The sequence below is a fragment of the Haemaphysalis longicornis genome, unplaced genomic scaffold, assembly GCF_048455015.1.
Source record: "Haemaphysalis longicornis isolate Haplotype H1 unplaced genomic scaffold, Haemaphysalis longicornis Haplotype H1 scaffold_7, whole genome shotgun sequence".
In the NCBI taxonomy this organism is placed as follows: Eukaryota; Metazoa; Arthropoda; class Arachnida; order Ixodida; family Ixodidae; genus Haemaphysalis; species Haemaphysalis longicornis.
Window position 1 is genome coordinate 45,993,858 of NW_027526422.1, and position 15,041 is coordinate 46,008,898.

General features: G+C 46.0%; 1 protein-coding gene across 2 annotated transcripts; it reads right to left on the reverse strand.

Moving 5' to 3' along the window:
* Window positions 1-633: 633 nt before the first annotated feature.
* Alg3 (Alg3, alpha-1,3- mannosyltransferase) lies at window positions 634-14,618 on the reverse strand. Of its 2 annotated transcripts, XM_077677103.1 has the most exons (10): window positions 14,000-14,618; window positions 11,143-11,242; window positions 9,978-10,125; window positions 9,743-9,903; window positions 9,372-9,492; window positions 8,283-8,485; window positions 7,237-7,298; window positions 7,026-7,161; window positions 2,227-2,329; window positions 634-885 (listed from the first exon to the last, which is right to left on the reverse strand). In XM_077677103.1, the coding sequence occupies exons 1-10, from the start codon at window positions 14,214-14,216 to the stop codon at window positions 727-729; spliced, it is 1,410 nt and encodes a 469-aa protein (XP_077533229.1). In that variant the 5' UTR covers window positions 14,217-14,618; the 3' UTR covers window positions 634-726. The 2 variants fall into 2 exon arrangements, with proteins under 2 accessions (XP_077533229.1, XP_077533230.1); XM_077677104.1 differs by lacking the exon at window positions 2,227-2,329 and having other exon boundaries at window positions 14,000-14,608.
* Between the last annotated feature and the right edge of the window lie 423 nt (window positions 14,619-15,041).

The following is a 15,041-nucleotide window of genomic DNA, read 5'->3' on the forward strand; positions in this document are numbered from 1 at the left end:
CTATATCTACCCGCACAAAACCAGCGTACCTTTTAAGTGCGAATGCACTTTATAAGCGACCCGTCCGTCCACATAGCAACAGCTGCGGGTGCGCGCGCTCCTCGTTTTCCTTGGCAACGGGGGGAGATGGGCGTGCGCTGCCTGGCCGTTGACATGGCACATACCCACGTGGGGGATTGGCCAGGAATCTCCTCGTCTTCCTTGGCAACGGGGGGAGATGGGCGCGCGCTGCCTGGCCGCTGACATGGCACATACCCACGTGGGGGATTGGCCAGGAATCGGGCGTGAGAAGGGCTAATGCACCCGCTTAAAGGAGTACTGACACGAAATTTCAAAGCTGAGATCCGCTCTAGCAATCAAGTACAACGACAACACAAATAGGTGTCTGTGAATAAATGCATCTTTCTTTCTTTGTAGTTGTGTGTGTGTGTGTGTGATCTCTCTTTCGCGAATATTACCGAACCGCGCAAATTCAACTCCTGCATTCGCACTTTCACATTCTTCCCCTCGGGGAAATGCGGGGAATTTTTTTTTCGTAACGCATTCAAATGTGCGTAATAATGTAATGGTAAAAAAGTCCTTAGCTAAGAATGTATAAAGATGAATTTTTCGGGGGAATTGACTGAACACTAGTACCAAAAAAAAAAAAAGGACTTTATTCGGGTGCCAGCCGTTGTAAGACAAGAGGAGGAGGGTGGAGGGTGGGGAGAGAGGGAGCCGTTTCATTTATTCTTGGACACAGCGGGCGGCACGGATGGCTCCTTTGGCCACTGGACCCATAGGCTGACTAGAAGGACCAGGTGTGAAAAATGAAGCATTGCACTGCTCCAGGTTGTGGAAGGAAACGTGTTCCATGCGAGCTCGATTACACCCCACACTGTCAGCCTGAAAACATAAGAGAAGAGGGGCAGAGGAGCTCAATTGTAGGGGGAAAGCAAACAAACATTGATGAGTTACAACTAACTCACAAGACACAAGACCGCAAAAATCTCAGTACAATGACCAAGCAGATACTCATTGCGCTATTACATATAGCCTGTATTCAATAGCGAGGCAGGCATGCAGGCAACCATGAGAGCGCGCCGTCACTGGTTACGTCGGGCTCTGCGGGATGGTGGAACTTGTCCGTGCTAGCGCATGCTATGGGTTGGGGGTCTAGGAGAACTCGTCAAAAGTGAACTCGTCGCAGCCAACTTGCCATAGGTGAATTCGTCACATAGGGCAAGTCGTCATAGGCCATCTCGCTCTAGGGAAACTCGTAACCTAGGGCAACTGGACACTCGGCCAACTCGTCACAATTTACGCTTTTCGTCTATCATGTTCAAATAAAAGAGTACAAAAGCTTGTATAATTCTCATCTTATGCGTAAACATTCTTACACTCCTCCAATTCACCACCCTTTCCTTTGTCGCCTTCGAGGAACGCGCCAGCCAGACAGCGTATCTCATTTTTTTTTCTTTGTGCAGCTAATGACGTGAGCCTTTTATATTAGATATAGTTTGCCCGTTGTATTTTTTCTAATACATTTTTTTATTTTTGGTAATTAAGTGACGGCGCTGTATTGGGATTGCGATTTCGTTCTGTGTTTTCGCTTTTTATTATTTTGGTCTTTTGTTTTCATGCCTGCTGACAAACGATGATTGTCAAGCTGGGTAACTTTCGTTTTGTTAGTCTTCATATCACCTATATATGGGAGCGAAAGTCAAGGCTGGACTTAAAAGTTGACCCCCCCCCCACACACACACATACTCACACAAATTAGTGTGAAGAATATTTTTTAGAAGGAGACGAAAAGCAAAAAAAGAAACCGGAAGTTGTGCTGAAACCGAAAAGCCAATTTCAACCACCCCCTGCAAACAAACAAGAGGCCAACATTTTGCCCTTTTTATAGATATATACACAAGCAGGCAAAAAGCTTCAAAAGACAACGCGAAAAGAAAAAAAAAACAAAAGAAAGAAAAGAAAACGCAAAAGAAAGAAAAAGTCGACCCCCCCTCCAGAGAAAAAGTGACGAATATTTTTTGGAAGGAGAAGAAAAAAATAAACCTGAAAAGAAACCCCTTACCCAGTAAAAAGCTGTGATTTTTTTTGTTGGCAGCAAGAAGGGAAATAAGAAGGGGACAGAGGAACATGTGTTAAAAAATAGAAAAACTAACAAAAGCAGAGGACCCCCCGAACTCTGAAAAGGTCAACCTGGGAGTAATTATAAGATTAGAAGCCACTAACTTGATCGCCCCGTTTCCTCGACGTCGGCCAAAATTGGAACCACGAGGTGACTTTTCCTAGCACGAGAAGGTCAGTGCTACCACTTTCCCCAGTACGGGATCGCCTAGAACGAGATGCCCTCTTTGACCAGTTGCCCTATGACCAGTTTTCCTAGGACGAGTTGGCTGCGACGAGTGGGCCAGTTCCCATGGGTTGGACATTCCAAGCTCTAGGCCACCGAACGCAAAGTAATGCCTCGACTCCAATGTGAGTGCGAATAACAACAACTCTATTGACACCACCGTTGAGAATCGGGTTGAAATGGGGCAGACGACGCACGCCGGCGTTATTTTTTGCTTCGGCGTGCGGCCGCAGTGGCACAAGCTGCGCCATGTCCGTGGCCTTTTCAGTGTTGCCAAGCAAAGAAATTGACAGCTAAACTTTTCAATGAATACCACCTATATGTATATTTTAAGGTGCCATGTCAAGATACGTTTGTTTTATTCGAAAGATTTGGTGTTTTATACTGCCCCCAGCGCTTGTCCGGCAGCAAATAGTGCTTTATTCACTGGGAAATTAAGCAATTCCGGATAAAATTTCAATTCTCCCTGCTGAATCGTGTGTTTCATGACGTCGGCAATGATGTATCCAGAGCACATACATAAAACAAAAATTAGTATGTTGACTAAGGCTGCCACCAACGACAGAAACATGCCTTTTGTTATACTGGTTACCGTCTACCTTCACAGATGGCGCGATGATACTGCTGTCTGCACACGGATTCCTTTTCCGACCAGACCTGTACCTGGCCTATTTTTACAGTTGATAGTAATCATGTGGTGAAGCACTGCATATGAATCGAGAGGCAAGGTCGTGTAAGTGGCATTGTCGCTTTTGCCGCTTGGCCAGCGTCATGTCAGACAAGGCAAATGCGCCCGATGGCTGTGCAGCATTGGCCGGCATAGTGCGCACCGTATGCACCAGTGCTTCTACATTTATGCGTTCGTCATTGTTTACCCCACTATTCTTACTGCTATAAAAAGAATGTGTCCTTAATTTAAGCACAAATAGCTCGTTCTGCAAGCCTATAACCCATTTAATTTCGTTGTACCTTGTTGGCCTTAGCCAACGGCAACAAACTGCCCATAATACCTCGTACGCTCAGTGGGGAAAAGTAGCTAGGGTGTTGCATGGCTATTCTCTGTCTTCCTCATTAATCTTGTTTGAGTAAAGTTGCATTAAAAGTGGTATCAGTGTTATTCTAATGAGGCAACCTTTCGAATAAACCAAACTTGCATGTCGTATTCATGGCCCATTTTAGGTGCTTAATCATTAAAAAAAAAAAATCAAAGCAAAATTGAATATTGCTTTCGTGGTCCCTGAAGCCAACAAACAGGTGTGCACCAATCAAAGATTGCCACTGGAGAGTAGCAAATATGCCAGGTATAATACAAGCTACACTTAATTATGGTAGGCAATTATGGAACGGAAAATGTATGGAGATTGGATGCACCCGTTGGTGGATCCAGGGTATGGAGGAAGGAATACTCAGATACGGCCCTGATGTCACCCACAGCCGTTCCTGCCGTGTCGAGATGTCCACAGAGCCCACTACCCTGTGAGCGATCAACAGCACGCAAAGACAGGACGACAGGATAGCACACAGACACAGGCGCTGACTCACGACTGAAGTTTATTATCGCTTAACAAGCAATAAAAAGAAAAAACAGGGAACACGTGACTTGAGACCCTAGGAACAAATTACAAACATACATTTACAACAGTACAACAATGAAACCTATAACACAGCAATTTGCACTGCTGAGACGTATCTGTATCCGCCAGCACAGTTCATATCAGAGCACACGCACAAGCTCCCCTAGCCGTCAAGAAAATCAATTTCCTTCCCCGTGAGGGCAATGGAGGGTGTGCTGACGCAATCCTGTTTCCGGCTACGGATTTCCCAGGCTTCTCGTATCTCTCACCTCATCCTGTCTGCATACCGAGCCAGCATGCAACACTGCTGAAACAAAGGCGAGCAGCACAGGAATTTCGCAAGCAGGCATGCTTCCTGTGGCAGCGCCCTGTTTGCCCCACGTACGAGTGTCAACATGACAATGGGATCTTGTAGATTACCTCATGCTGGCATTGAACCAAAGGCTTTGCATGTTTCTTTGTGTACCTGTTTGCGACTGGGTTTTCACTATTTACTTTGCAGCAAATGCTATTTAATTTGTTAGGCGCCGAAAAAACAAGTTCTACACCTGACTGCCCTACTATTCTCTTCAGCATGTAGCTTACACCATGGATGTACGGTATAATGGCTACCTCCTTTTTCTTTCTTGATAGAGGTTCCTGTCCCTGTAGTGGCTTTCGCAAGTCCTTCAACAGACTGTAGCCCAAGCTGCTGATGAGTGAATCTGGAAAGCCAGCGTTACGCAGATGGCATGTCTGCGATTGCTGTGTTATAGGTTTCATTGTTGTTTTTAATCGTGCTCTTGAAGTGTGTGTTTGTAATTTGTTCCTATAGTCTTCAGTCACCTGTTCCCTGTTTTTCCCGTTTACTGCTTGTTAAGCGATACTAATAAACTTCAGCTGCGAGTGAGAACTGTCCTGTCTTTCCGCAATGTTGACCGCTCCAGTATGTAACGACTGGCCCGCCTACAATCCATGTTGCACTACCCCCTCCCATTCTCTTTGGCAGCTCTTCACCTTTGCTGCCCCTTCTATTCAAAGAGCACCTGATAGGGCATGCTGAGGCACGCGAATGCCAAAGAAACCTGCTGGCGCTGCAAAATCTCTTGGAAATCAGCTGTATTCACCATCTCCACCACTGATTTCATTCACACCCATAGCTCTGTCAGAGCACTGCAAAAATTGCCCGTTGCATTTAGCCAGATTTAACCGTAAAAAATTAAGCCACGCTGCCTATGGATGTTTTCAATAACGTGACACCACTTCCGACACTTTTTTTTCAATGTGTTTGAAATATTAGGGTACTCTCCTTAGTTTTCTTCCTCCCCTGACTCAGGGTGACAATGTGTGGGGGCAATTGCTGATGGCACAAATGATGGCACAAATAGATAGATATTGAAAAAGTGGGAGAAGAGTGTGCATTATTTTTCTTCCTGTTCATTAGGGCCCAAATTGTGGCTGCTTGTACCACAATCAGACAATCAGCTACAATTCCATGTTTTATCCCGAGAGCACCGAGAAGCCACATGAGTCAGTGCTGTAGCATGAAACTGTGCGGTGAAATGGCCAATACTACGTGCATGATCACTGCCTACTAGGCTTACTTGTTCACTTGTGCTGCTCAGTTGCAGTAGAACATACCTGATGCACGTGCACATAGCCCCACTAGTCTCTTCAAGCTGCTCTACGATAAACCAGCACTGACCTGTATGAAAGTTAAATAAGTTCAATCTCCCATGATATTATTGTGGACTTGGGAGAGCTTCAACCCAGTTGGAGCCACTTGAGCAAATCGTTTACATTTCAGTGAAAGCTTGCAGCACGGAGAAAGAAGTATTTCAGGAGGGGAATCTGCCGGGCTGGGACAGTGTGGGCGGGCGGTGCGTTAATGTCACTGTCTGGCGAGGAGGAAATGCAGCTTGCGGAACAGAACAACAGATGGCGCGTCAAGCGCGTCGCCATAGTTTACATGTTCTTCTACGGACGCGACGCACAAAAATCGAAATATGATCTAATATATTGTGAAAATTGCCAGATTTCTTTCTGCAAAATAAATAAATAGAAGCGCTGGGCATTTTAGCAGCAACTATTATAATACTGCCCAAGTTACAAGCCGTACCGTGCTTGAAACGAAGCACTAGAAGGAATCTCGGAGCAGACAACGTCTGCTGCCACCGCCTTACCGCCACGAGTGGTTCACTCTCACCGCTCTCGCGGGCGGGTTCTCAGATTTGCGCGCGCTTTTGATGTTGCACAGGCAGGGCGGCGAAGTTAGACAGTCTGAATATGAACTAATGGCATAGAGGATAAGAACCATCATTCACTGAAACTATTCACACCTAGATTCTCAACCACGTTTTTTTTTTTGCAGGTTTCGCGTTCTAGAAAAATCAAAGCCCCTTCGTCTTACGACAACGATGTTTGAGACGCGAAGACTGCTTCCATCGCAAACCGACTCCAATGAAAGTTCAGTCGCGCGAGGGATTCGTCGGCGTCGTCTGCGGCCTGCCCACGACGACAGCCGGATATGCACTGGCTGACCTTGAACCGGCGCGCCTTTTTCCTTTGTCGCTTCACGACAGAGGGCGTGTCGGTGCCGTGCCCGGCGCCGTGACTTTATCGCGCCGCCGGAGCAAGTCCTGTTGCGCCTCCTCAATAGTTCTTGCTCCGTGGCTTGCAGTATGTATCATGTCCTCTTATCTTCAAGTAAAGCCCCAGCAGAAAGTGTTGGTGAATTTGGACACAAATTTTGTACACAAGTGCCATTCTAGAGTGCAATTTTAAAGTTTGAGTTGATGATGGTACCTGGCTCATTTGCTGTAAAATATCTAGCTACACGAAAAACTACTCCATGCAATGATGGACATTGCGAAAAAGAAGCTTTTTTTGTATCATAAAAATATTTATTGCCAGCAAATGAACTGGAAGTACCTGTCAAATTCGCTGTTAAACACTAACCGACACGATACAATTTTTCTGCACAAGGTTTCAGCATCAGTAAGAGAGCCGTTAGAGTAATTATTTGCAGGAGGTTTTGCTATATGACAATAGCGTGCGGTGATGAAACATTTTTGCAAATGCCTGCAATTATCAAAACTGGCGCCTGTGAGAACTGCCACACTCACCGCGTCGTGTCCGAGAGCTTTGTGGTCCACAGGAGGTAGGGCAGGGTGTGGTAGTACCAGACGTAGAACTGATAGTGCAGTGATCGGCTGAACACCATTCCTATGAAGTTGCACGTAAACAACGGCAGCAGGATTTCTGGACAGAGGCTGCTAAGGAAAGGAACACTCGGCCGTCAACTACAACACATTAAAAATGCAAATATAAGGATACGGTCTGGAAAAAGGACCAGCACTTTTCCCTTGTTCGTGGCCCACTCGGTCAATTTCAAGTACCTAGGAAGATAAAAAGGAAGAAAGATGTCAGAGCTGTTCTGGAAAAATACATATCATAGCATTCAACTAAGTGCATATGTGCAGACAACAATCACGCAGAGAATTGCATCCACTTAAAATATCACAAGAAACAGCTTAACTTCACTGGTATGGCTTTATTGCAGGGGACATATCGTTATTTATGTACGGACATATGTACAGCCATGGAAAAATGAAACGTGAACATGAAAATATGAACCAGAATACACAAATAGCACTATTTCTTTCAATACAAGTCAAGATGACACGTGACTTAATTACAAAAACAAAGTTGCGAAATGTGGCTTTCCAAATAATACCAATATGGCACCATGGACCTCCAGGAAAAGTATTTTCCATTTCTGTGTGTTCTGGTTCAGATTTTCATGTTCCCATTTCATTTGTCAAGGACTGTACATAAGATTTGATCAACACTTAGTGATGACATTCTGCCTTCAGCAACTATTTTAGTCACCCTTCACAGCAGACAACATTACTGGAAGCAAAGGGACAAATGCGTATGCAGTTATGAAGTCTGCATAGCCTGGCCGAGGTGAATTATGCAGCAAGGCTATGGACAGGATTACTTAAAAGGACACTGAAATGAGCTATAAGCACTGCCAGTTTACTGTATCAGGTGTCTAATGTGTACTGGCATGTGCAAATCTTTTATGTACCGATGATGGTGGTGATCGTGTTTATGCACCATCATATGAAAATTACGTGAAGGTCTGTTTGCAGAAACTGTCTGGATGTGAGTAAGGTCCCACAAAAAATAAGGAGTAAGTCAAGGCCCCTTTCCCCCTGCTAGGAAACGGGGATGTGCTCTTGTTGCCTGCAATGGGGGGAAAAGTAAGGCCACACAGAGTCCCCATTAATTGCTGGCCAGTATGTGCAGCACAACACGATACCAAAGGTTCTGTCGCACAGAGATCAACGAAGGCACACCGCTTGACGACAGCTCACCGAATCCACTTAGGCAGGAAGCTCAGGATGACGGCGGCGTGCAGGCCCAAGAGGGCCAGGTGAAACCTGCGGTCTACAAACACGTCCTCAGGCAAGAACCTCCAGTTGACCGTCCACTCGTAGAGGAAGATTCGGCCAAGATTGAAGGCACCCATGATGTACGACACTGGATTGGCAACCAGGAATGGCAGCCCAAGAACAACCTGAAACAGACGGCAGAGTTTGCGACTTAAAACTTATCATAGAACAAGGAGACAATCTGACCACATGTACAGTCATACATCGAACATGAGAAGCTGACTGGCGCACTGATTTCAAAAGAGATAGCAGCTGGCCACAAGGAGCAAAAGTGTGATTGCCTCCCTCCCTCCTTCCACCCACCCACTTATGACAGAGATTATAGTAGCACACCTCCAGATGCATGATATCTTTCTCCTCTGTTACCTGAACAGGTGACATGCCATGGTATGCGGTAGCATCCCAATCCTGCATCACCATATTCTGTGTTCTTACAAGTAGTACCACTGAAAGAAAAACTAACCGAAACTTTATTTCGTCAAGCAACCAAGCACGAACTGCACTGAAACCAACAGCTGTTTCTCCTCGTAGCATTTAAGGCACTGTCAGAAGTTTCCCCTGCCTCTCTGTGAAAACATTTCTCGTGCAAGGGACATAGGCCACAGGAGAGGCACGCACCTGCACATCCGAAGTAAAAATGGAGACACCGACCAAAAGAAAGTGCTAAAAACTTTAAAAACAGCAAACAAGAAGTTTCAACTTCGCTACGGAAGCCTTGTTTCAAGAAGTTTCAACTTCACTACGGAAGCCTTGTTCACAATGGGGTGAAGGAGAGCTCATGGACGCTTATGTTTTCTTTAGAACGTGACGTAAGCAGCACGTCTACATTGGGGGGAGGGACCATTCGTTCCGATGAAGCATGTGACATGTCCTCTGTATCTCCAAAGACTCGAGATAAAGCAGCGATTTGAACGTTCCTTTTTTTTAAACAGTTTCTTTTGGTCGGTGTCTCCGTTTTTCCTTCAACGTGTCTCCCGACCAGGCGGGCTTCTGTCAAACCCTCGACTTCACCTGCACAGCCGCACAGAAGAGCCCGAGCAGGATGGTGTGCAGGAAGCCCTGGGTCGAGAGCAGGATAAAGAAGAGTGCCGGCGCAAACAGCAGGACATTCATCTTCACCGAGACAGCCAGGCTGGAAACAAAAAAAGCAAAGGCCATTCAGGCTGCTGGCTGCGGTTCAGGGAAAGTGAACGGGAGTCATGCCAGGAGTTTTCCTCCGCGCCTTGCCCGCAGCTGCAATCAGTGCAAATAAACATCCACACCCCTTCTTACGAAAACGACAAGGTGCCGATGCAGACAACGGACTGGTCTAAATGCCCCACCACGTGAGGGAGGAGGTAACGAGGGCAGTGTGGGCCTTTGTATGTGGGGGGGTGAGTCACCTGTAGAAGAGGCAGCCCAGGAGCCAGCGCCGCCTGACCAGGAAGGCAGCGGACGCGTAGAGCAGGAACATGGCCACGGGGTCGTTGAACAGCCGCAGCACGTAGATGGAGTGCACCCGGTACGAGGTGGCACACATCAGGGCCAGCACATAGGGTGGCACCTGCGCGGGAGAAGCCCCGCTCTGCCACCTGCGCTCCCGACTCTGCCACCACCAGGAAGGAGTGAGAGGGGCACCTTGCTGGTCTTGTTGTACAGGCTGAAGACGACGCACAGAGTGACAAGGTACAGGCCCGCGTACAGGTACTGGGCAAGCACAATGTTCCTCCCCTGGTCTGTGACGTAGTAGAGGGCCGCAAAGATGTACACAAAGCCCGCGGGGTACCTGGAACGACCCCCCCCGTCACTGACCCGCCATGCACGCCTACTCACTCGGGCGCATGCCTTCCTGCTTGGACGCAGTCCAGCCCGGCACACTGGCGTGCCCAGTTTGCAAGTGCCCTTTGATCAGCGAGAAACGCAGAGACACCGCCCACACTGTGGTCTCTGCAGGAAGCAGAGACCACAGTGTGGGCAGCGGCTGGTTCAAGGGAGTGTGGGATTGCGCTACAGCAGTGCCAAGAAGCCAGAATGCTTACCTCCATCGTCTAAAGGGGCTCTATCTGTCCACCCACAAGCAATGACAGCCTTCCGCTTCCCAAACACCAAGATGGCCGTGAAGGACCTTCATGTTACAGTTTGCCTACCCTTCTTACAGGGAACCCATAAGGGCACCAAAGGCCCCTCAGATAAAGGGGTTCTCACATGGCTTGTTCCTCAAAAGTTAAAATTTTTTTGCTATTACCCCAGTGAGAACAACTTCTGCGAAATGTGGTAGTTCCCTTAAGCACATAAAATTTCTCGCTTCATTCCGAGTTCAGACGTCAGGCCACGCTGGCACATAATCAGCCAAATTATTATGAACTGGAAAAAAAAGAATTGTAACATGCTTACAGCAAGCAATGTGAGTTTGCTACTACCTTCCGATCTTTTGCTACACATACTCTGGTACCCCTCAGAGCATTTGTGAGGCAGTCACAAAGCTCTCATATCTGCATTGTAATCATTAAAAAAAAAGAAGCCACACCATTTCCTCTGCTGAGTGACTACCATGCAGGATGAGGACGCACAGTGTGTGGTGTGACGAGTGGTAAACACAACAGGATTTGCGATGACAACATTCTACGCTATGAGACCATATCAGGCTGAGTGTTGTGAGTAGTAGGATGCAGACCATCTTCTTTCTGCATTTTGGTATGGCCAGCCCTCTACAAGGCTTGCTGTGAAGAATTGTAATAAACTATAGTCTATAGTGTGCATGCACAAAGGACAGGCAAGGCACCAGTGATGAAAAGAGACTCACACAAGTGGGCCCGTGTCACCCTTCAGTTGAGCATAGTCGAAGGTGCCATTTAGCACCCCTTCCACTTCTTGCATATATGCTTTCCAGTCGATCTCAGTGTCTAGGGGAAAAAAAAGAAGCAAGTTATTTTTCCCACCCTGAAATCATGGGCAATCCTACATTTTGACATGCCAACTTCTGGCTTAATAAGGTACACAGGGTTCTGCAATAATAAGCGAGCCCCTTTAATATCCGTAATCTTTCACAAACCACCTGCTCGTTTTCATTCAAAGTTCGCACAAAGGTTGCGTTTTGTGACCGTTTTTGTATAACATCAAGATTGGTAACTGTGCCTACCTGAATGGAATCTAGAAATGATTTTCACTTATAAAAACATCAGCCATTATGACAGAAAGATAAATTTTGTTGGACGGCAGCCATTAAACCTTACCTAACATGACAGAAAAGTTAACGCCACAGGACGGTTGCCCCACTTATCATTGCTAAGACAGCAAAGCATTTTGCTTTGGTGAAAGCAGGTTCCATTCCACAGCGTTTTTTTTTTTTCCGTTACGATCGCCAAGGTCCGTTCTCAGAACTTGCTCACAACAAAAGTTTTAAAGCGACTTAGTTATTCCTGCAACACTCTGAACATTAGTCGCATATTATAACAATGGTGCCCAAGCACGATAGAAATAAAGACTTAAAGGAGCCATGAAGACAAAATACAAGTTTGGTTCATTAGAAAGGCTGCTTTGTCCTGATAAAAATCATACCGATTTCATCGCAAACTTCCAAAAAATAACGGAGATATTAAAGAAAATGTGTGAAGCTGTGGCGACTTGCTAGCCAGTTTCCAGCAACTTTTCTATGACGTCACAGAATCTTGTTTGGGCGATTGACGGCGGCCGAACTAATCAATCGCCAGGACACATGACTGGACGATTGTAGTGGGGCCGCTAGTTCCGTTTGATCGAATCACTTGAATGCTAACGTGCACCTAACCCACTGAAAATTATGTTTTTAAAAGTGCTGGCCCATATGACGTCACTCGCGCCGATAACACGTCACTGTGGCGCGAAATTTGAAGGTTCTTAAGTATTTCTTGCGTTTTTATTGGTTAAAAAACGTCTTTCGTGGCCGGAGTGGAGCTGAGTGAGGCACTGAAGCCTAACTCTTTAAAGTTAAACAAAGTTGTATTTTCTCTTCATGGACCCTTTAAGTGACATCATGAGGTCATGTTATAGGATGCTCTAAATACCAGAGGGAGGTGGGTTTTTTTTCCACTTCCGTTTTTGTTCCCCCTTAATGCTGAAAAGCAACCAGTGCTCATCCTTCTCCTTCTTGCACTGGTTGTTTTTCAATATGAACCTGTACTAACTCGCCCAACTTACCATCTTGGTGCAATACACCCTCAATAACTCCTCTGCTTTCACTCACTTTCCATCTTGTCTGTTCCAGCCAGTTGAATATTATAACCAGCAAAGCTGCAATCAAGGTTGAAACAGGCTGGCAGTGGGCCTATGCAAGCCGGAAAGCCGCTACGGGAAATCAGGAAAGTCACTTTGTTTTCCACTGCAGCCGTGATGTCACTTTTGAGGGTGAAGAATACTGTTACCGCCCCCTCAGATACTGTCGGCGGCCAGCTCCACTGCCCATTTTTGCATAAAAAAATTACCCAACTTTGGCATTTGCTATTTGCAATAATTTGGTAAAATGATTACTCGAAGTGTGAATGCAAAATGAAAAGAGCCACTCAACACAAGTGCCAACGAACAACTGAGCATGCTTTATTGCAGTAGGAAAAATATATTCTGAATTGTGAGCAAAGTACAAAAATAGCATTTTACGAGCAGATCGGTGATAAGAGGGTTGCAATGTCATGGCGGTTGTTGCACGCCGAATGGATGCAGCAAGATTAAACTGACCTGTAGATGATCTCTTTCTAAACAAGCGACACCGACAGCTTGGTAGCACAAGTGTTGATTACAAAAATATGCTTCACACTCTCTCTGGTCAGGATACTGCGTGAAAACCGCAGTCATCGAAAGTTGAAGCAGCAGGTATCCTGCTGGCAATGCACTGCTCTTTTCACAGGTGTGGACCACTTGCAAAGGAGTTCATGTGCATGCCAGGTTAATTCCACTGCATCAATTCAACACGCAATAGTTGACACAATGTCGCAACTCTGATTGTTTCACCTTGCTGATAAAATGCTATTGTTGCATTCCGCTCACATTTTTCGTGCCCAAATAAGCTGCGCTCCATTGTTCGTCAGTCAAAACGAAAAACGAAAAAAGAGGTCAAACGTTTGACCTCTTTTTTCGTTTTTCTCCTCATCTCAAGTAAAGTGCAACCGGCTTATCAGCAAGCCCTAGCTGCTGCAAAATTATTGTTCCTGACATCACAAAATAAATGAACATGAATAATTTTTGTTTTGCGCGGCTTCAAGGTTAAACGCACTTTAAATTCCCCTCAGGTACTACCAACTACCGCAAGGAGCACTGGCCAAAGGCAGTAGAGAAATGAATTGGTAGCGCTTCTTGGGGTACGAACCTGGCATCTAATTCGAGGAGGCAATGACACAATGCCTGGGAAAGCAGTTTTAGCAGCCAGACAACCATTTGAAATGTTATAAAACTTAAAAATGACCAAACTACGCAGAGGAACAGCGAGCGATTAACACCAAAACGCCACCTTAACCTTTAAATTTCAGACTGACGCAGCTATTGGTGCAGCAGAAGGGGTTTGAAAATGGGTGATTTCTGAAATATTACGAGATCACAGCTGGTGGTGTGCACCGAAACAAGCACGAATAAAACAAAACTGGCAAAAATACGTTAGACGAAAAAAAGATAGCCGTTCCGCGTATACTTACAAGGCACTTTACGGATCACTGCCATATTCACCACAAACTCGAAGATTAGGAGGAATGGCACGACTAAGTAGACGATTCCCGGATCCTTGACGAACCGGCCAAGGCTGAAGTTGCGCAGATCCGTCATGATGCAGTTGTACGTGGAGCGCAGGTGCTTGGAAAAGACGCTTTTTCGGTGATGTTGGTTTCGCTTTCCCATGCTTCGTGGAGGCGCCATGGCGTTCCGCGAGGGAAGCGTCAGCCGGGTGAGATTAGCCAAGTGCTGCAAGGTTGACGCGACTCACTACAGGGCGCCGGTGCACTCTGTCACAGACAAGCTAAACTGCAGAATCGGCAGAGCTCACCGTCCCGGCTTTCGTGCACGGCGCCATATTAGCCGAGAATGCAAGCCGTTCCACGTGCCCCGTGCCAACATAAGGTTGATACGTGGTTGATTGATATCATTATTATGCCACTAACCGTTTGCAAGCACAGCTTCAAAAAATTACGTTAAGACTGGGTTTTATGCTGGACATTGCCTTAAAACGCTTAAAGCACCTGCACAAATTGAGGTTAATCTACAGTCTCGCGTCCAACTCGATCCACCTGTGCCGTAAGAACTAGTTCAAGTGGCACCGACTGAACTGAATGAATAGTCAAAAAGTGCAAAGCACAAATTTTTATATCAGTATGAAATTTTCTTTGATTTGTGCTCCGCTTCCTCAACTAGCACAGGTGCTGCCACTTTGCAGAACCGGTCCTACACTTTTTCGTCTGCTTCTGCACCTCAGTGTAAGGAATTCTGCACGCACTCGCTGCACCTCTGGCAAACCGAAGAAAAAAAATGAAATACTCTCTTCTCGAAAATAAAGGGGGCAAGGGCTGAAATATTCGAGTTGTTCAATTATAAGCTATTTGAATTCAACTAAAATGAGTACACCCAAAATCAAATTGTGAACAAAAAAAGAAGTACGGAGCTGCTCTCGGGCAGAATTCGGGCAGTTCAAGAACTTTTTTTTTTTTTTGACTGAAAAAACCTGTTTTTTAAAACAGGCAATCAGGC